The sequence below is a fragment of the Cibotium barometz genome, chromosome 17 (genome assembly GCF_041138505.1).
Source record: "Cibotium barometz isolate CiBa-2024 chromosome 17, ASM4113850v1, whole genome shotgun sequence".
NCBI lineage: Eukaryota > Viridiplantae > Streptophyta > Polypodiopsida > Cyatheales > Cibotiaceae > Cibotium > Cibotium barometz.
This window is the reverse complement of record NC_141062.1, coordinates 12,196,499-12,219,513: the sequence shown is the minus strand read 5'-3', so window position 1 is coordinate 12,219,513 and position 23,015 is coordinate 12,196,499. Positions and strand designations below refer to the sequence as shown.

Genomic DNA, 23,015 nt, shown 5'->3' with positions numbered 1-23,015 from the left:
CAGGCTAGCTCACCTCCCAACCATAGGATCTGTGCTTCGAACCACCCCCGAGCCAAGGACTAAGATTTGACTCCCATAGATCCATGCCAGTCCTTTGGCAAGCCGATCCATGCTCTGCCACACACGTAGCCAGAGTCTTGGTCGAACTTTGACCAATAGTGAGCTTATGACAACAATAATCCATGTTTCACTTATATAGTGCCCACTGCTCCTATAAATAACGAAGCTGTTATAAATAGCCAGCACACATGGATTTATTAATAATAACCTTAGCTGTCCATATTAGCTTGCTTCCTCCTAATCCCAAGGCTCCCCTAACCCTTCCGGATTAGGCCGCTAATCCCGAGGATTAGTACTAGGTACGTAACATACTTCCCCTCCCCAAATGTTTCCACTCTTGGAAACAAAAATGTCTAAGAAAGAAAACGAGGAAACTTATGTTGTAAACGTCTCCCAAGTCGAAGACATTTCTAGTCTTTGAAATAAATAGGGGAAACTCAAACTACATCTCACAATGACTCCATAATCTGGTTCACCATGTCTACTTTTTCCACTCATAACTCTGCCATAGGAATTGGTTAAAACTACAGCCATTGTTCCTAAAACTATCTCAGTGGAACTATAAACAAACCAACGCAAACCAGAGCCATGAGGAACACAACAATCCCTCAATCCAACTCCCGAGGAATCGGATAAGTACCTATCTTGTCAGGATAAGGTGATTCCTCGCACCTAGGCGATAAAAATACTTTCCCTCTTTTGAGAACCACATAACTATCAGATATATGAACACTCTCGTCATAAAGGACCTCTAAAAGTGTTCTCATCAAGACCGTGTCCAAACCAGAACACTCTTGATATAATCCTCCTTCTGTACCATAACATCTATCAAATGTACAACTGTGTAATTGACTGTACAGCCTACAATCACTGGGATCCCCACAAAAGAAATGGGTTCCCCCTTTCAAACACACGGGTCACGGAATTAATACCAAAGTACATCCGCATCCAAGAGTCTAACAAACTTAAGGTTACCTTTGGCAAGACTAGCCAAAGAGCGCTCTCTAGTCTCCCGAGTTAACTCTTCTCTAAATGTCAAAGTTGTTTCCCAGAAGGAAGTCACCCTTCTACAACTGGACCCTCTCAAATATCGAGAACAATAGTCTGTTAAATATCGCATACCAGATGGGACACCAAGGTATATCTCCAAGGTGTGTATCTCCATCTAAACTCCCAAGAGATCAACCACTCTTAGGTCCCCTCCCTCAAATCACCCTTGCAATGATCCGGATCTACCACTTCAGACCGGTCTACCACAAGTCCGGGTAATCAAGGAGAATTCTGGTCCAAGTTGTTACCTAAGGCATTTCGAGCGGATACAAATCAAGAAGCTATCAAGAAATCTACTCTCGGTACATACTCAAACAACTCTCCCTCCACATGTCTGCTCCTCATAGGTGTGAAGGCCACGGTACCGTCTAATGGAGGAGAAAGAGCCATCGGGTATCTAGAAGGAATCATGAAGGAAAACTCAAACTGTTCCATTCCAAGATGGAAATCTACTCGGATCAAGTCACTACCCAACAACTACCCCATAAAGTATGACGGCGAAGGATTAATGCCTTCTTGCACGATGAGGTAAGGGTTTGGTGGCGCAATGAAGCACAAAAGCAAGCTAAGCTTCCCGTTGGTCTATGCTATAAAACATAATGGCTGCCAATGCCTACTTTTTCTCTGTGTCTGCTCCTTCTCACCCACGATAAAATAACCCCAAAAGCAAAGCACCTAAGCTGAGGAAAAAGGGTGACGGAAGAGGGAGGGCTGGCGAGAAGGGGAGCTGGCAGCAAAGAGGAAGAGGTGGAGGTGGAGCACTGGCGGGGACTGAGGCTAAGGAGGGAGAGCAAGCGGAAGGGGAAGGCGGGACTGAGACGGGCGCCGGCAGGGAGCAGTGAAGAGGGAGGGGCAGAAAGAAGTGATGGTGATGGTGAGGGAAGGACAGAGGGGGGGGGGGAGTGATGGGTCGGTCAGCAGATGCGCAACGGGGGGGGCTCCAGCATCACTACCATTGCCACCAAATGTCTTCTTCTACCACACACACAGTATATGCTTCCAGACTCCCTAACATGCTTTATTCTTGACACATTACAATAAGCGTCTGCTTTCTAAAACCTACTATCATGAACCTTTCGCACCTTTTTTTTTCCCAAGCGGAGATCCTGCTGATCATCAAGCGATAGAGCTCCTCCCCCTGCTCAACCCTGCTGGGACTTAGGAGCTAGGAGAGGATGGAGCACACCCATAGGTGATGAAGGACTGGATGTCCATTGGCTTGGCAGTTGGTGGGAATCCAACTCGAGCCCCCCGCTTTAGAGTTCAAGACTCTACTAATTACAAAGCCACGGACATGAATCTTACACACCTGCTGCAAGTTGCACTCTAAAATGGCATACATTATCTGTGACTGCCTCACTTCCTCATGTCATGAAAGCAACTGTTGTTACCCTACACTAGCCTGGTTTTTGAAAACAAACATGCATGATACCAAAAATCCACCCATTGCTTCTTCATCTTCCCTGAAATTACTCAGTACAATGATCCTCTAGTTATAAATCCATGTGCTCAGAGTAGTCATTCAACTAAGGGCTTAGCACATAGGGCCAGCTCACGCTCTTTAAGGTTCTCTAGGTGGACTTGCTGCCTCTCTATTTATCACAAATAAAATACGTACACACTTGATTATATAAAAGTTATAGTAAGCATTCAATGCCTCTAACATAAGGGAAGACTCTTGCAATAGTTAAAGTGATGTAAGATTCAAGTGGCATAAAGAGCAGTGCCAGGAACAACTTTGACCAAAAAAACATATTGCAAGTAAACATACCTTGACACACCTGCCCAAGGCAAAATCGAGGCCCCACCCATGGATTAAATCATTCTGAAAATCCCGTGACAATAAAGTAAAACGTTTTGCTAAAAAAAATCAGTAACTGCATCATCAATCTCCCCACCAGTGAAGAATATGATAAGGAAAGGAGCAACATCTTACCTGAATGAGGTGCCAAACACATTTCCATGCAGTTCTTGAAAAAACAGGAGCCATGATCTCAACAAACCTGTAAGAAATGATTGAAGAGAGTCTCTAAAATTCTCTGTATTTGAAGACCAGGGCCTAGGGTTTGCTGCAGTTGCACTCCAGGCTAAGGGGGATGAAACTCCATGGTGGAAATGAAATGAAATGAAATGTTATATTAACGTCTTCAAAAGGCCATAATGACCTATGAGACCAAAAAGTTACATCATGGTGGATCTGATACAATGTCTGGAGAGAGAGAGAGAGAGAGAGAGAGAGAGAGAGAGGCGAACTATGGATAGAGAGAGAAGACGTAACAATGCTCAAAGAGAGGGACAAATTGCACGACTCAAGTGATCACAAAGTACAATGCTCTTTTTGTAGGTTTGGAATCTTATCTTTTAACTCAACACAATCACACACATACTAGATAAGTGGGGCGTGGCACACTTATCTTATCTCTACACACAGGATGATTATACACAGGAGGCTCCGAAATACCCAACAGTATTTGAGTTTAAACTTCAAAATTGAAGAATTATTGAAAATAAAAAGCAAGAAAGGTAAAATTCAATCATGCATACATGCGTGATGCACCCACTACGTGCGCATGGTGTGGCTGTGGGCATATGATTGTGCAAACAGATAAACACATACCCAGTACATGGAGGCTTATTAGGATCCTTACATCGTCCAGAACTCTCAGTAGTTTCTCTGAAAAATAAGACCACTCCAGAGTCTGGGGGTCAGAGATTTCCTTCTATTGAAAACTGAAAAGTGAGAACTAAACCAAAACTTTGTTCATACCTGTGCACTTCTGAATTTGCAAGGCGCATTGTCATTCTCCAGGTCAGTTTTTTACTTGGTTCTAAGGCAGGTTGAGAGATTTCAAGACCATGTTTTTTCACCAGCTGTATATACCTGAAACAAAAGTCTTTGTGATCTTTAAGACTTTATAATGTATACTAAGATGCCTTCTATACCTCCAATCAGTCCATGGACACCATGCCTTTAGATGAACTTAAAGAAACTCACACTTCCGCATCAAAATTATCCACACCGAGGTCTTCATCCCATATGAAGACATACTCGAATGGTGCCACAACATCAGGATGTAAAAAACGTTTCGCAAACCACCTGTCAGGTATCACCATTCATGACTCAAGGAAAGTGGGAATGACAATGAAACCTATTGAGCTGATGAATAAGATACATTGATGTGCTAACCACTTTGATTGCTTTCGCGCACTGATGTGGATGACCTGTTGGGCCCACTCGTATTGCTCCCATTCACTTGCACGCCCATCATAATGGAAGAGCACAATTGTCCAATTCTTTGAAAACTATACCAAAAAAACTTCATGGCATGAGCCCAATTCAAAGAAATACCTTACATGCTTTCTGAAGTAATCATATGCTAAGAAAGTTATTATGACCTTGGATATTGCAGCGTTTATGATTTCCCTTTGATCAAAGCCCACAGTGAAGGTCAACAGATATCTTGATTTGAATGGTAAATCCTGCAACGCAAATATACATGGGTTTCTTTAGCTGACACGCTTTTCTAAATTCAAAATATATGAGATGGATATAGGAGGGCTTCACAAATTAAGCATAAAACCACTGACATTTTTATGCACAATTGGAAAAGAATAAGTAGTGATTTGAGGTGGCTTCAGACGGGAAGCCCCCACCACCACCAACCCCACCTACTATTGTTGGATAGGCAGATGAAATGAGCAGCTCATGTTAAAGTGAATAACACAGAGACCTCCATTACAGACTTCTTTGGCCGCCACCAGATGGGTATGATAGATACCCAGTCGTAGCACCACCAGAGGAAGCAGACAGATATGGACGATACACATGAGAGTGAGCCTCGACCCCAAGATACGATCGCCCCATGTACACGTGGAGTCACTAGAGGGAGCACAGTCCACGCAAGAGAACAAGACATCCCCGCCCCCCCAGATCCAGACCCTCTTCCCGTGACCTGTCACCTCCAGATTCAGGACATACTCCCGCACCATTGAGGCACCGACACAAAAGGTGGACATTGATACTATGTACTATGTCTATGGGAAGAATAACACATGATGGGATGTGTCACCTTCAGATTCAGGACATACTCCTGCACCATCGAGGCACCGACACAGAAGGTAGACATTGATACTATGTACTGTTTATGGGGAGAATAACACATGATGGGATCTGCCTATTTCATTGTACATACAGGACACGCACAGAAACAGGCCCTATATTTTGGTGAATGGATTAGCATCACCACCTGGCACATGTTGACAGATCCACCCGATCCACTTCAGCATAAACCTACTCAACTGGGAGACCCCAAATTGAATGTGTGGCCTCGTATTACAGCATCCAACATCCTGCTAATAAAGTGATGCATCAAATGGTTCACCTGCATCTTGGAGACTAAGCCTAGCACTTATTTCTACTGCTGTAGCACTATCACTACCCAATGTACTATGAGATCCACTGGAGGTACCACTCTCTCTTCCGTGAGGGTTTTGGCCCATTACCCAGGATCATGGATTTCCCGGACCAGCGCTGCCTAGGACTCTTACGCTAGAGCTTCGTAGACACAGAGATATACTCCTAAGAGTGTCGGCCACAGCCACCACCCCTCCTTCCTCGACAGCCAACCCATCACCTGTTTCTTCCTGGCCCATGGAAAGGATATCAGCATAGTGGACCCCATCAATCCACCACAGGATACCTCAGCTCCGCCCCATCCCTGAGGAGTCACTTCACAACAAGCTTGCGCAGTTCGACATACCCAGCGTCCCCAGCCCATGGGACACCAACCACGATCCTCCCATCAGCTCCAGATCCACGACATGCTCCACCACCATCACATCACCTTCCCACGTACCGTGACAGAAGGGGACGGCCATACTCAGTAACCCCATGCTTGACATACTTGAGAGTCGTGTACCCTCTACCAGAGGATGATGTGCCCCACATTCTTCATATTCTCATTTACTCCACGATGAGAGTTTCTTGTACTAGTGCTTATACCCCATGCTGATCATTGTATCAGCCTCTACTTTCAGAGAGCTATGTTATTTGTACTTGTTTTGTTTTTCTTTTCCATGATGAGACATACTATGGATAGCATTGTATCACTTTGGTCTCACTCCCCAACCCCCACACGCAAACACTAACATCACATGCTAGGAAGAAAATAAAGTGTCTCATATGCACTGAGAACTTTCTAACATTCTTGTATAAGCACTATTCTACCTATTCTCTGAAAAAAAAATAACCGCATGTCTTTAACATGTACTTTCTGCAGCAAAAAAATATATATAGTTTTGAAGTTTTGGCAAAGATGATACTGAATCATAAACGATTGCTACTCACAGGATGCTCAATTCTTGGGAAGCAATTAAACAATCCAAAAATCTCCATGGTAAATGGTTATCATAGAGTAGAGTCTCCAGGGTAGCTCACAGATTTTAACTTGCAAAATAAATAACCCTTGTAATGACATAACCAAGTCTGCATAAATTTAAATTCTGACACACCTCTTCAGGCTTACCCCACAATCTTCGCATGTAGAAGTCCGTCTCAGGGACTACTAGTTTCGAAGGTAGAAGCTCTGCACCGCGTGAATCATTTTGATAAATGACCTACATTAGAAAAAAAAACTTGGTTGAAGCTTTTACAGATGCTTGTGGGGAAATAAATAAATACAATAGTGGACTTTTTAATCCCAAGAATGTTTCACAAAGAATGAAGTTTGGTCTTTGCAAGCTTCAATCAACTCTCTCAGACAGCCTTTATGGTTAAATCTCAAAAGCTTCTTATACCCAATTTTCCCACAACCTCGACCTTGTACACAATCTCAATAGGCCCACTCCTCTTTCACACCATGTGAATACCTTGGGATCCAATGACTAGAATGCCAAATGCCACATCATCCTTCTCTCAAACATCTATTTGTTGCTTGACTGCTTTTAGTTCCACATCCATTACTCAATTTTTTTCAAGATAGATATTCAATAGAACCTATACCTGGATGCCTTGTAGGCATGTGATGAGAGGAATGTCCCAGTGAATCTTGGGTAAACCAAGATTCATGCTCTTTAGCACCTCCTACAAGGCTGCATCCATCTATTCTTTCACATATAGAGGTGATGAGGTTGAGTTGGTAAGGTCATAAATCTAACAGGGGGGATCACTTTTATTGACCCAATCCTCACTATGCGACCGGCTGCCCAGGCAGATCTAGTGAGAGGATAGCCACCTTTATCTTGCCTAAAATACAGTGCTTCCAGGCCCATTTCCATGAATCCAGAACCAAATGCGTCATGCGCAAGACATGCACTGGCTGAGCCTAGAGCTATTACTGAGGAGAGCACAGAACAGAACCAAAGATTAGGAGCATCTGTTGCTAGTTTTGGCAGGTGATGGACTGTTGCTGGACATAGAGGGCTGTCGGCCAGTATACCCAGGGGGGAAATCCAGTCGGCTGCAGCAAATACTGTGATATTTGTCCAGTTAGCTGGCCAACCAACAGTCGGTCAGTTTATTGTCTTTTTCCAGCCTATAAATAGCATTGATGCTCAACGTTATGACTCATTCAGTCCTAGCTTGGGGCTGGGTCTAGACATAGGCTTAGACTAGGTGTTATACCTTTTCATGGAAGGCAGCCAAGGGCTGCAAGAACAGTTGTACCTTTTTGTACATATATGAATATACTGAGTACTCTGCTCTCTCTCTCTCTCTCTCTCTCTCTCTCTCTCTTTCTCTCTCTGCATGCGTTTTGCATCAGCATATGGTGTTTAGGGCTGAAAAAAGACTCTCAGAGCTTCCGCATGTAACCTTGGTATCATAGCATCAGGCACAGCAAGGCTAAACACTGATTCAGTCCCAGATGAAGGTGCAGAGGTGTCATGTGCATGAAAGATGCCATGGACATCCTCAGATGCTGGTCCAGAAGAGGCAGCCAGATAAAGAGTATGAGAATCGGATAGAACCAGGATTTATGAGCACAACGTGCAAATTAGCTAGTGTGGACTTGGAGAAGGACTAGGAGGCATTGTCGGCTGCATGACAGAGCTGTCGGCTGAACCAGATAAGACTCCAGGAGCTGTCGGCGGCTGAGGCCGCTGCAGGCGCCTTTACGTTTATGGATTTTATGATTATTTTGTCCAGTGGGCTGGCCGACTACTGGTCGGCCAGCACTCCAAGTAGTCCAAGAGGCTATAAAAGGCCAAGGTGCTCAATGTGTTAGATCATTCATTCCTTTATGGAATGGGTCCTTAGGGTCCTTAGAGTAGAACTAGATTTTGGTGTTTATCACCTTTTGTATGAAGGCAGCCTAGGGCTGTAGAAAAGTACCTTTTTGTACTATGTGAAAAATACTGAATTTCCAGCATTTCTCTCGTTCTCTACTCTCCCTTCTGTCTGCGTTATGTATCAGCATGTTCTCAATGGTGTTTAGGGCTGAAAGAAGACTCTCAGAGCTTCCGCGTGTTACATTGGTATCAGAGCTTAGGTCATCCTAGGACAGCCCTTAGCTTATGTTTGGTGCCTGCTGAATTTGGGTTTGCGTTTTAGGGTTTACAAGCAAGATTAGGGTTTGCGTTTTTGCGTTAAATCTATGTTTTTGCATCAGCTTTTTGCTCATTTTCAGCATAGTATAGTGCTAGAAAGTCTAGTTTTCAGCCTAGCATGATCCTAGGGAGTTTAGAAAGCATGTAGAACTCTAGATTTAGGGTTTTTGGGCTGATTACAACAGAAAAAACAGCTAAATAATATCATGAGTTCAGAGGCAATGAACAATGACTTTCTCAAGACTTTGCAGAGTCAGGGACGGGAAGATGAAGAACGATACAAAAGGGAACAAGAACGCTATGCTGAGTATGAATAAATCAACGTTGGGGCCAGGTTTAGGCAACATTAGGGTGTGAATAAAAACACCATGGCAATCTTGCACTTAGCACCAATGTTCCATGCATCCTTACTCTCACTCTTCAGTAAAAAGGGTTGCTAGAGTTGGATGGATGACAGAGGAACTCCGGGAATAGAGTGGGAGGATGACAGTCATCCAAAAACAGGTTGGAATCCCGTCATCAAGTTTAGCAGAGGGGGATGTCATGTGCATAAAATACCATGGACATTCTCAAAGCTAATCCAGAAGGGGCAGCCAAGAAAAAGACCATTAGAACCAGAAATTGGAGCATAAGGTGCTCAAGAGACTAGTTTGGACTTGGAGCAAGGGCATGGAAAGCATGGGAAGTGCTGTCAGCTGAGAGACAGGAGACTGTCGGCCGTACGAGTTTAGAGACGGGCAACAGGCGCTTCAGTTTATGGAGAAAACGCAGCCCGACCAGCATTTATGGGAGATCATGCCCAGTCGGTTGGTCCGACAGCAGTCGGCCAGCGTTTCATCCGTCCAGCATGCCTATAAAAGGGCAAGTTTGCTCATTGTGTAACTCATTCATTCCTTTATGGAATGGATCCTTAGGGTCCTTAGAGTAGGACTAGATTTTGGTGTTTATCACCTTTTGTATGAAGGCAACCAAGGGCTGTAGAAAAGTACCTTCTTGTACTATATGAAATATACTGAATTTCTAGCATCTCTCTCTCTCTCTACTCTCCCTTCTGTCTGCATTATGTATCAGCATGTTCTCAGTGGTGTTTAGGGCTGAAAGAAGACTCTCAGAGCTTCCAAAATAACTCTGCCTTTGAATAAGATCTATGCATCTGTTCCCTCCAATCCCAATTCCATTCTTGCCCTAACTCTGAACACTGTCTTGGTCTTCATTCCTGAGAAATGAGTCTGGCACTCTCACATCACCCCTTGGAGGATAATCCTCCCTTGTGACCGTTGCCCGAGAACCTATCTGGCTCTCACAGGACTGCCATCCCCTCTAGCTTTGTGGAACACCACCAACAAACCTCCTGGGAGCTCTTCTCGTTCATGTGTTCCTTGCCTTGGGCTTCGTATCCGTGTACTTTCCTGTACCTTGGACCTGTACACCATCATATGGGATTGATTCAGTGTTTAGCTTTGCTGAGCCTGATGCTCTAATACCAATGTAACATGTATTACGGAAGCGTGTTCATGATTGCGGAAGCTCCTGCTTGATCCACCACTGTGTCCTTGCTGCCTTGCAGACTCTGACAAATGGATTCTCTTGATCTTTGAATGATGATTCTAATGAATGCCTAATGATCCTATTTATAGGAAAAAGGAATGAATTCGTAATCAAGTCGGTTATGCCTATTTTTCCCACAATACATTGTCCAAAAAGTCATATTTTGTGTCGAAACTATACCCAAAAGGTGTCCCAACCATTGGGCTATGTCTTGGGCACTTCCGAGAGCTTGTAGGGCTGCAAAATCTGCTCTAAATCTGTCCCAGAATCTGCCCATATATTTGCTAATGAGAATATGCATGTCTATGAGCATTGGGATGAACGGATGCACATGACATCCCCTCTTGCTAAGCTAGGAGCACTGGGGTAATCCATACACCTTTGCTCCGATTCCGTTCTGGTCCAATTGAAGATTGCGCTTCATATCCATCGGCTCAATCCCCAAGCTCTCTGACTTGGTCTTCAAGTTCTCTGGCTTGGTCTTTGGATCTTCTCAAAACTCCTCTGAAACTGTTGAGATGACCTCATCCTCCTCCAAATAGGATTTGGAGAGATCCACCTCCTTGGGAGCTATCGGGTTGACCTCATCCTCCTCCAAATAGGTTGGAAAGATCCACTTGCTCGATTTGTGGTTCTGGTTCTGGTTTGGCTTCTGGGTCTAGCTTTGGCTTTGGTTCTGGTTTCTGGCTTGTGCATCCCGGGTAATGGCACCTCCTCGGAAACACCTCTTTCTGTGATCACGTCTCCCGAGAACACTTGTCTTAGAAGCTCTCTTTTCGTTGGGTAAACGCTCTCGGTCATGGGCTGCTTCACAACCCTAGGTGATTCCTTCTTGGCCTTTGTTGATGCTGCCATGAATTGTGCCCATGTCTCCTTGAGCTGTGTCCATCTTTGCTCGTATAGAAGTTGGCCTTGACGCGCCTCTTCTAGAAGCTCTTCTATGAGTTGTTGCCTAAACCTCGCCCCAACGATGATTTGTTCATACTCAGCATAGCGTTCTTGTTCCCTTTTGTATCGTTCTTCATCTTCCTGTCCCCGACGACTCTGCAAAGTCTTAAGAAAGTCATCGTCCATTGCCTCTGAACTCATGATATTATTTTGCTGTTTTTTCTGTTGTAATCAGCCCAAAAACCCTAAATCAAGAGTTGTACATGCTTTCTAAACTCCCTAGGATCATGCTAGGCTGAAAACTAGACTTTCTAGCACTATACTATGCTGAAAATGAGCAAAAAGCTGATGCAAAAACACAGATTTAACGCAAAAACACAAACCCTAATCTTGCTCGTAAACCCTAAAACGCAAACCAAAATTCAGCATGCACCAAACATAAGCTAAGGGCTGTCCTAGGATGACCTAAGCTCTGATACCAATGTAACACGCGGAAGCTCTGAGAGTCTTCTTTCAGCCCTAAACACCACCGAGAACATGCTGATACATAACGCAGACAGAAGGGAGAGTAGAGGGAGAGAGAAATGCTGGAAATTCAGTATATTTCATATAGTACAAAAAGGTACTTTTCTACAGCCCTAGGCTGCCTTCATACAAAAGGTGATAAACACCAAAATCTAGTCCTACTCTCTAAGGACCCTAACACCCATTCCATAAAGGAATGAATGAGTTACACAATGAGCAAACTTGCCCTTTTATAGGCATGCTTGACAAATGAAACGCTGGTCCGACTGCTGTCGGACCAGCCAACTGGGCATGATCTCCAATAAATGCTGGTCGGGCAGAGTTTTCTCCATAAACTGAAGCGCCTGCTACCCGCCTCTGAACTCGTACGGCCAACAGTCTCCTGTCTCAACCGACAACACTTCCCATGTTTTCCATGCCCTTGCTCCAAGTCCAAACGCGTCTCTTCAGCACCTTATGCTCCAATTTCTAGTTCTAATGGTCTTTTTCTTGGCTGCCCCTTCTGGATTAGCTCTGAGAATGTCCATGGCATTTTATGCACATGACATCCCCCTCTGCTAAACTTGATGACAGGATTTCAACCTATTCTTGGATGACTGTCATCATCCCACTCTATTCCCGGAGTTCCTCTGTCATCCATCCAACGCTGGCAACCCCTTTTACTGAAAACCCGACCTGGTCTCCAAAACCACTCTGACTCTGAATAATATCTGTTCCTTCCAGTCCCCAATCCATTCCTGCCTTGACTCTGAACACTATCTTGGACTTCATTCCTGAGAAATGAGTATGGCACTCTCACATCACCCCTTGGAGGATAATCCTCCCTTGGGACCGTTGCCCAAGAACCTATCTGGCTCACAAGACTGCCATCCCCTCTGGCTTTGTGGAACACCACCAACAAACCTCCTGGGAGCTCTTCCCGATTCTGTGTTTTCCTTGCCTTGGGCTTCGTACCTGTACCTTGGACCTGTACACCACCATATGGGACTGAATCAGTGTTTAGCATTGCTGAGCCTGATGCTTTGATACCAATGTAACACGCGGAAGCTCTGAGAGTTCTTTCAGCCCTAAACACCACTGACAACATGCTGATACATAGTACAAAAAGGTACTTTTCTACAGCCCTAGGCTGCCTTTATACAAAAGGTGATAAACACCAAAATCTAGTCCTACTCTAAGGACCCTAACGACCCATTCCATAAAGGAATGAATGAGTTACACAATGAGCAAACTTGCCCTTTTATAGGCATGCTGGACAAATGAAACGCTGGCCAACTGGGCATGATCTCCAATAAATGCTGGGCAGGCAGAGTTTTCTCCATAAACTGAAGCGCCTGCTGCCCGCCTCTGAACTCGTACGGCCAACAGTCTCCTGTCTCAGCCGACAACACTTCCCATGTTTTCCATGCCCTTGCTCCAAGTCCAAATGAGTCTCTTCAGCACCTTATGCTCCAATTTCTGGTTCTAATGGTCTTTTTCTTGGCTACCCCTTCTGGATTAGCTCTGAGAATGTCCATGGCATTTTATGCACATGACATCCCCCTCTGCTAAACTTGATGACAGGAATCCAACCTATTCTTGGATGACTGTCATCATCCCACTCTATTCCCGAAGTTCCTCTGTCATCCATCCAACTCTGGCAACCCCTTTTACTGAAAACCCGACCTGGTCTCCAAAACCACTCTGACTTTGAATAATATCTGTTCCCTCCAGTCCCCAATCCATTCCTGCCCTGACTCTGAACACTGTCTTGGACTTCATTCTTGAGAAATGAGTCTGGCACTCTCACATCACCGCTTGGAGGATAATCCTCCCTTGGGACCGTTGCCCAAGAACATATCTGGCTCACAAGACTGCCATCCCCTCTGGCTTTGTGGAACACCACCAACAAACCTCCTGGGAGCTCTTCCCGATTCTGTGTTTTCCTTGCCTTGGGCTTCGTATCTGTGCACTTTCCTGTACCTTGGACCTGTACACCATCATATGGGACTGAATCAGTGTTTAGCATTGCTCAGCCTGATGCTCTGATACCAATGTAACACGCGGAAGCTCTGAGAGTTCTTTCAGCCCTAAACACCACTGACAACATGCTGATATATAACGTAGACAGAAGGAGAGAGAGAGAGAGAGAGAGAGAGAGAGAGAGAGAGATGCTGGAAATTCAGTATATTTCATATAGTACAAAAAGGTACTTTTCTATAGCCCTAGGCTGCCTTCATACAAAAGGTGATAAACACCAAAATCTAGTCCTACTCTAAGGACCCTAACGACCCATTCCATAAAGGAATGAATGAGCTACACAATGAGCAAACTTGCCCTTTTATAGGCATGCTGGACAAATGAAACGCTGGCCGACTGCTGTCATACCAGCCGACTAGGCATGATCTCCAATAAATGATGGTCGGGCTGCGTTTTCTCCATAAACTGAAGCGCCTGCTGCCCGCCTCTGAACTGGTACGGCCAACAGTCTCCTGTCTCAGCCGACAGCACTTCCCATCCTTTCATGTCCTTGCTCCAAGTCCAAACTAGTCTCTTGAGCACCTTATGCTCCAATTTCTGGTTCTAATGGTCTTTTTCTTCGCTGCCCCTTCTGGATTAGCTCTGAGAATGTCCATGGCATTATATGCACATGACATCTCCCTCTGCTAAACTTGATGACGGGACTCCAACCTGTTCTTGGATGACTGTCATCATCCCACTCTATTCTCGGAGTTCCTCTGTCATCCATCCAACTCTCGCAACCCTTTTTACTGAAAACCCGGCCTTGTCTCTAAAACCACTCTGACTCTCAATAATATCTATGCATCTGTTCCCTCTAGTTCCCAATCCATTCCTGCCCTGACTCTGAACACTATCTTGGTCTTCATTCCTGAGAAATGAGTCTGGCACTCACATCACCCCTTGGAGGATAATCCTCCCTTGGGACCGTTGCCCGAGAACCTATCTGGCTCACAAGACTGCCATCCCCTCTGGCTTTGTGGAACACCACCAACAAACCTCCTGGGAGCTCTTCCCGATTCTGTGTTTTCCTTGCCTTGGGCTTCGTATCCGTGCACTTTCCTGTACCTTGGACCTGTACACCATCATATGGGACTGAATCAATGTTTAGCCTTGCTGAGCCTGATTCTCTGATACCACTGTAACATGCGGAAGCTTCGAAGAAGATCGGTAACTTCAATGCTCAGAAATCAGCACTCTTTTCGGGACGGAATTAACGCACAAAACTGAATGAAGATGTGCAGAAATTAGAGAGAGAGAGGGAGAGAGGAGAGGACACAGTATTGGGTCCCAAATACCCTCTGTAGGGCCCCCACCACGAATGGTGTATTTGCTTTATTAGAATGATGTAAATCTGAAAAGAAAATACAAAAATCTTGACCTTTCTTGGCTGAGAAATCTATGCACTTGACCTGCAGTCCTCCACCCCTTTGCTTGAGCAATCTTCTTGGGTGTCCTAGCCCTTGTATGCTTGAGCACTTGGTGAATTGTGAGATAACACAAATGGTTTATGGCTCTCCTATTTATACTACTCCTATTAAGCAATCGGCCAGCTCTAAATCCAGGCGGCCAACAATATTCTATCCCACGACTGTAAATTCAGCATTAAATGCTGGAAAATTCCCATTAATTGCTGCGCACTCTCTCATGGCTGGCTGGGCATTAGGCGCCTATGTAAAGTGGGGCTGGGCACTGTTTCTAGGCTGTTTGGGGACTGGGCAGCCTATATGGGCTGCCCCAAACTTGCCCTTACAGCCATAACTAGGCTGTATAGCCTGTATGCTTCCCTTGCTAGGGCTGTCCTACAGACCCTCCATGGCTGGTGGGTTCAGCCTGGGCCTTCCTGGCCCTCATGGCGGTGGTTTTACACTATCCTCATGCCCACACAAAGACTCGGGGTAGCCCTATGGGCTGGCCCCTTTTCCTAAAAGCAAACCCTAACAATGATCTGGCATCCACTACCATACCAGATACACAGAATCACTGACATCATTCCAGAGAAAGACTCACAGCGCGGACTAGCACTGTTTCATGCGCAGAACAGTGCACACCTGACCTTGGACTCCTGCGCAGGACAATGCACACCTGACCTCAGATGACTGGGATGGATCCCTAGCTGACTCGTCCCGGACTGGGCTCACATGGGACCAGTTCACCATCCCAGGTCCTACACCTTCTGTACAGATATGTCTATGTGGCATCCAAGTGCGGGATGCACGTGACATCACCTTCTGCTTAACTTGACGGAAGCTGCATAGCCTCTAAATAATCCGCCAATAACGCCGGATAGTCGTCGAAGAAATCTTTGTCAAGCCATACCACTTCGTGGGTCCCTCAGTCCTGAAACTTCGTGAGGAACTATCTTTGTCTTCGGCCTGAGCCATGCCTGAAACGGTGCAAGAGGATCTGTTCTGGAATCATAACTTCTGCTTCATCAACAATATCTGGTTCCGCCTCGTCTTTAACTTCTGAAGGGATTGGACTTGCATATGGCTTTAACCAACTCACGTGAAACACATCATGCATAGTCCAACTCGGAGGTAGCTTTAACTGCATAAACACCTCATTAATCTTCTTCTGGATGGGAAAAGGTCCGAAGCTCCTAAAAGACAACTTTGGGCATTGCTTGCCCACCTGTTTCAACCTTTGCTTCATAATCCGAAGATAAACCCAATCCCCTTCCGAAAACTTCATATCCCTTCGGTCTTTATTGGCATATCGAGTGTAGGTCTCTTGCGCTTTAGCCAACCTGTCTTTTACTGACTCTAAAATCTCCTGGTAAGACTCCGTCACTCTGTTCGCTTCAGGTACTAAAGACGAGGTCCTGGTCAACAATGACTGGAAAGGTCTTCCAAATGCTGCCTCATATGGAGTCCTGCCAATAGCTGAAGAAAAAGAATCATTCAAAACAGTTTGAACTAAAGGCAAATAAGATTCCCACTTACCTTGCTGATCGTGGACATAACACTTCAGCACATCAAAGGCCAACTGGTTGTATATCTCTGTCTAACCGTCCGTCTGTGGGTGAAATGGACTAGAAAAATTCAATTTAGTATCAAAGTTATCAAACAATGCCCTCCAAAAATAACTGGTAAACTTGACATCGCGGTCTGACACTATGGTCCTAGGAATCCCGCCAATCAGGTACCAATGCCGAATGAACAACTAGGCAACATCCTTGGCGGTCACATTGACCCTGCAAGGAATAAGCATAACAAATTTGCTACATCTATCAACAATAGTTAAGCACTGCGTATTACGCTTACTCGGACTGGGAGGTAGATTCGTGACAAAGTCCATTGAAATATCTTGGAAAGGACCCTTAGGGAATTAGCAAGGGCTGTAACAACCCTATCTTCTTTCCACAAGGAGCTTTCACCTTTTGACAATTATCAGCGTTGTAAATATGTAAACACATCTCCCCTCATCTTTGGCCAATAATATTGCCGTTTCAATTTCTCCAGAGTCAAATTCATGCCCCTATGACCACCAGTAATGGCCTCATGGGCATCATGGAGAAGAGCTACCCTGAACGACTTCATGACACACGGTCGGCCTTTGTAGAAAAGCCAACCACCGCGTATCAGAAAGTGGCATGGTCCTGTGGCATCCAATGCCTGTTCCCACTGTGTTCCGAATTCCTCGGAATCCGTGTACATGTGCTTCATGTCATCTAGTCCTGTACCAACAAGATCGAGTCTAGTGGTCTGAATCGAAGTCACTTGTCCCTTCCTGCTCAAAGCATCGGCCACCACTGGATTGGCCTTTCCTGGAAGGTACTCAATCATACCACCGAATTGCTGGAATATCCGACTCCAGCAGTGTTGTCGATCACTCCATTGTGCACTTGGCATTGCCTGAATCCAGCGTAATGCATGATGGTCAATGCGAACCTCAAAGCCACGGCCATAAAGAAAATGTTTCCAATGTCATGGCCCTATGAAAATGGAATAGCACAAGTGTGGGCATGGTGGTTGCTGAGCCAAAATATTAAATGATTCACATTTGGGATGCCCGGACAGAGATAATGATGTGTGGACATCTCCAGGTGTGAAGGGGGGAAGTAGAACATCAATATTTTAATATTTTATGTATGGTTGCCCCTAGGCCTTAGTGGCCCCTAGGGAACTTTAATGATTATTAAAGTTGGGGCCCTAGGATAAGTTTGGAGAGAGGCCACTCCACTTTTAGAGTTGCATGCCTCTCTCACCTCTCCCTCTCTCTTGCTTTTGGGGGTCGTGCAAGCTCAAGCGTGGAGAAGAGGAGAAGAAACGTGGAAGCTGGTCGACTGCTGTTTTGGGGTTTTTGGCTGCTGTTTTCTGTGCAAACCTGCCCGTACAGTCCACGTGCAAGTGTACGGCTGCTGCAGGACAGGCGGCTGTCTTCTGCTGCTTCAGGTACATCTACTGGTACAGGCTACGCACAGGTAAAGAGCTACTGCTGCAGGTACAGTTGTACGGACAGCTGTACGGACAGAGCAGGAGCTGGCGGTGCTGGACAGGGTAGGTGCTAGCGGCGCCGCTAGACAGAACTGGTACAGGCGGCGCTGACTGGCTGAGCAGGTACAATCGGGTACAGAGACTGGTTTCAGGCAGCGCAAGCAGGTACAGTGCCACGTGGACTGCTGGTACGGGCTGTACGGACCGGTACAGTTTTGATTTTCTGGTCTGTACAGACAGGTACAGCACTCCCAGTTTGCAGGCAGAGCTTTTCCAAAACTTGGTTGGTGCGACAGTCAAGTGGTTGCAGGGGAAACAGTACAGACAGTCGTTGTCAAGTGCAGACTGGTACGAACTGCTCCACGGGTGCAGAACCACGTGCTAACTTGGTAAGCTCTGAGCTTGTTCATCTATCTTTCTTTCCATTGGCTTATGTCTGCTGCAGATTTGTGCTATCTGGCCCCTTGTGAGAGGAGGGTTATGGCATATTGAAAAGGGTGGAAACAGAGAGATTGGACAGTGAATGTATGTTTGTGCTGAGTTGTTGAATCATGTGCATGAGATATGCCAGATGTATGCTCAAGGCTGTCCTGCTGAATGGTCTTGGCTGATCAGAGGGAAGCACAGAGTGTTGCTTTGAGACACAGATCTGTGTATGTGAATCCTCTGCGCTAAGAGGTATTGTAGGCTGCCAGATTGGACATACATGTGTAATCTCTTGGCTGGTTTTGTTGTACTCAACCTTACATATTTTTGAAATTGAATAAAGAAATACCGCAAGGGGCGCCCAGCTTTGGGGCCAACAGGTGTCGTTCTATTTTCAGATTTGGGGCACTCTAGCTCCAAACTAATTTGTTTTCATATCTAGACTACAAGTGGAAGGGTGACTGCTAGTCTACCGCACTTTGGTTTCTACCAGAGGCCGGTTTCAAGGTTCCGTTGTCGGGACCAATCATCAACTTTCTTAAGGGGGTGAGCTCGTGGTTGCCTGGAGGAAAGTCATCGCTGAAAAAAAAAAAATTCAGCAACATGTCTGATACATAAGATGAGTACTTTTATCATGAAGAGGAAGAGCAAGAGACCTCTCTTGAGAGAAATGCATCTGAGGATATTTTTGCAGGAGAACAGGCTGCAGATGATGAGCATTATGAGGATGTAACACAGCCAGAAGATGTGCCTGGTAAAGAGGATGATGATGCTCGGTTTAAAGATCGTTTGGCTGGTGTTATGGATGTGTTTATGCAGCTCACACAAAGCGAGAAGTTTGCTGAATTTATGAGATCCCGTACAGAGCCCGAAAAGAAGAAGAAGAAGGTGCGTTCTAAGAACCTTCCTCAGGGTCATAGTGGTGCCATCCCACAGGAACCATCTTTTGGACAGTTTCCGAACATGCAGCATGCTTATGGTGCTAACCCTCAGAGTTCCTTCTTTGGACAGCCATCTATTCCTCAGCAGACTATGCATCCAGGTTATTTTGGTGGTGGCTCTGTGTTTCAATCTATGACTGGGGGTTATCCTCAAAGAGGCATGGGTATGCCAGGGCCTTTTGGAGCTAATTTTCAGCCTGGTATGCAGGGGAATATGTATGGTGGTATGCAGTCCGGTATGCAAGGAAATATGTTTGGGGGCATGCAACCTAGAATGCAAGCAAATATGTATGGTGGTATGCAGCCAGGTATGCATAATGGTATGTTTGGAAACATGGCTCGAATGTATGGTATGCCAGGTGTGGGAATGGGCAATGTTGACCCTATGATGGGCATGAATGTTGGGGGCAGCGATCTTGCGAAGCCACTTCCATATGATAATCTAACGCCTATGGGTAAGGCGAAAGATTATAAGGAAGGGGGAGCTGCTGTGAAGTTTGATACATTCAGTGGAGCCAAAGATAAACTAAAAGCACTTACTTTTTTACAGCAGTTTGATGCAGCTTTTTCTGGTGGGAATTACACAAGAGTGAGGAAAGCTGCCACTTTTCTCAAAGGCAATGCTTTGCAGTGGTGGTCTACTCTTCTTCTGCAGGGCATAGCACCCACTACTTGGGTACAATTTAAACAGGTTTTCTCTTCCGTATGGCTCACATCTACATTTGAGGTGGATGTTATGACTGCATGGCACAAGTTGGATGCTTCAATATGTGAAAATTTGGAAGATTATAATAAGAAGTTTTGGGAAGCTTTACTCCCAGTGACTTCTTACCGTGCAGTGCCTTTGTCTGAGCAGGTAGAGAAGTATTGTTGTGGGCTGCCCAAAGAGGTGCGTGATTATTGTATCAAGACTCGAGTAACGAACATGTCACAGATGATAGAGAATGCTATGACAGCTAATGCGTTACTCACTGGAGGTTCATCTGGGTTTAAAGGAAGTAAGAACTCGAGCAAGAAAGCTGAAAAATCTAGGCATGCTTCGCGTGATGCTAAAGGGTCTTCAGAGACGCGGTATAAGAAGTTGCCAATGCCCAAGAGAACTTCTGAGGAGAGACAGGCTTTGAGAGATGCTCGGAAATGTTTTTACTGTACAGAAGAGGGACATATGTCATTTAATTGTCCCAAGAGAAAGTCCCAAAAGGACTCTGACAATAAAGGAGAGCCCAAGTCAAAGAAACCAAAACCTTCTGCAGGGTTAGTTCCTGATCTTGTGGGGGAACAGCCAGGTGGTGAAGAGACAGAGTTGTGCAGGGCATGGGGCAAAGTGAGAGATCAGAATGCCTTGATATTCTTTGACACAAGTGCTAGAGCCAACTTCATTTCACCAGATTTGGCTGGCCGATTAGGGATTTGTGCAGAGGAGATGGGGCCGTTATATGAGGCTAACATGGCTTGTCCAGGGTATGCAGAACCCATTACTCCTATCATTGGGAAGCTTAGGCTTCATTTGCAGGGTTATATGGACAGCGAAGAGTTTTTCATCATGCCACTTGATGGCTGTGATGTTTTGTTGGGTATGCCATGGTGCCACAGAGTACATGCGGTGGTGGATACATACAATAGGAAAATCACTCTGACTCATAGAGGGAAAGAACATGTATTGGATGTGAAACTCAAAGGGAAATCTGTTCCTATTGTATCCGCTTCAGCAATTTCATCAGTAATGAAAAAGCATCTTTCTGCGTACTTGATTTATGTAAAGGATGCACAAGATGATGAGTCTAAGTCTAATTTGTCTATGTTAGATAAGGACAGGACTGAATTCTTATGTGGGTTCCAAGATTGTTTTTTCGAGTCATTGCCAGGGGAACTTCCTCCGGAGAGGCCCGAAGATCATGCCATTGATCTAATTCCTGGTAGTACTCCACCAAATAGACCGCCATACCGTGTTAGTGCAGCCCAACAAGAAAAAATTATGAGTCAGGTACAGGAGCTTTTGAATAAAGGGTTGATACAGCCTAGCTCATCACCCTTTTGCTCACCTGTACTCTTAGTGCAAAAGAAGGATGGTTCTTGGCGCATGTGTATTGATTACAGGGCGCTGAACGAGAATACCATCAAGAATCGATTCCCCATACCGAGGATCGATGACATTTTGGACCGCTTACAGGGCTCCACAGTTTTTAGTCGCATTGACTTGAAAAGCGGGTATCATCAGATACGTATTAGACCCGAGGATGTGCATAAGACAGCATTCCGAACCACGTTTGGGTTGTATGAGTTCTTGGTTATGCCCTTTGGTTTGACAAATGCACCTGCCACATTTAACAGAATGATGGACAGGATTTTCCGGCCTCATAGAGCGTTTGTGGGCACATTCTTTGATGATATGATTGTGCATTCACAAACTGAGAAAGAGCATAGAAGGCATTTGGCCATTGTGTTTGCAGAACTCTTTGGTTATTAATGGCAAGAACAGTGAGTTCTTTTTGCAAGAGATACATTTCTTGGGACATATTGTGTCTAAGTATGGAGTCCGTATGGATCCAGTGAAGGTGGAAGCAATTCTTAATTGGCCAGATTTGAGGACCGTGCATGATGTACGCAGCTTTTTGGGATTGTGTTCCTATTACAGGCGGTACATACGGTACTTTGCTGAAATTGCTTCGCCCCTTCATGCCTTGACAAAGAAGGCAACTCCGTTTAGATGGGTTGATCGGGAAATTACAGCATTCAAAAAGCTCAAAGAAAAGCTTACTTCGGATCCAGTATTGGTGTTGCCGGACCTCCGAAAGGCTTTTGTTGTCCAGTGTGATGCATGTGGAAGTAGCATTGGAGCAGTTCTCATGCAGGAGGGACATGTGATAGCATATGAGAGTAGAATATTGCAAGATGCCGAGAAGCATTTACATGTTTATGAGAAAGAGATGTTGGCTGTAATTCATGCTCTTTCTACATGGAAACACTACTTGCTTGGGGCTGATTTCACTGTGCAGACAGATCATCAGACCTTGCGTTATTTCCTCACGCAAACTAAGCTTTCAGAGAAGCATATGCGTTGGGCAAACTTTTTGTCTATGTTTCACTTCCAGATTGTGCATGTGGAAGGCAAAAAGAATGTAGTGGCAGATGCTTTGTCACGCAAGCCACAGGTCTCTGCAGTTTCACTTGCTTATCATCATGAGCTTGATGAAATGAAAGAACAGTATGCCCATGATGAGGACTTTGGCAGGGTATATGATCAGATGTCTGAGGGTCAGCGGCATGAGCATTACACTCTCAGAGATGGATTTTTATTGATGCATGGCAGACTGTGTGTTACCAGGCCATTGCAACTCAAGGTTATGATTGAAAGTCATGCTCCACCGTATGCAGGCCATAGAGGTATTGACGCCACGGTAAAAGCAGTGGAGACTTTCTTTTATTGGCCAACCTTGAGAAGAGATGTTGATGCCTTTGTGAGGCAATGCATCGTATGTCAGAAGGTAAAGTTTGACCGTCAAAAGACACCAGGGTTATTACAGCCTTTACCTATTCCAGATAGACCTTGGGAGAGCATTGCCATGGATTTTATATTTGATCTTCCACGGACACA

At 45.2% G+C, this 23,015-nt stretch overlaps 1 protein-coding gene across 21 annotated transcripts in view; it reads right to left on the bottom strand.

The window, feature by feature from the left end:
* The window catches only part of LOC147629685 (uncharacterized), a 50,948-nt gene that overhangs the window by 9,115 nt on the left and 18,818 nt on the right, over positions 1–23,015 (bottom strand). For all 21 annotated transcript variants that reach the window (XR_015267745.1, XM_086811211.1, XM_086811219.1 and 18 more), the window contains 8 exons: positions 6,622–6,726; positions 4,507–4,590; positions 4,298–4,413; positions 4,106–4,207; positions 3,878–3,991; positions 3,728–3,784; positions 3,047–3,113; positions 2,882–2,935 (listed from right to left, as the gene is read on the bottom strand). Coding sequence is in view for 20 of the 21 variants with exons in the window: in XM_086811211.1 (XP_086667337.1) it covers positions 2,882–2,935; positions 3,047–3,113; positions 3,728–3,784; positions 3,878–3,991; positions 4,106–4,207; positions 4,298–4,413; positions 4,507–4,590; positions 6,622–6,726 (699 nt within the window). In the remaining variant the exon portion in view is untranslated. The remainder of the gene's footprint in view (positions 1–2,881; positions 2,936–3,046; positions 3,114–3,727; positions 3,785–3,877; positions 3,992–4,105; positions 4,208–4,297; positions 4,414–4,506; positions 4,591–6,621; positions 6,727–23,015) is intronic.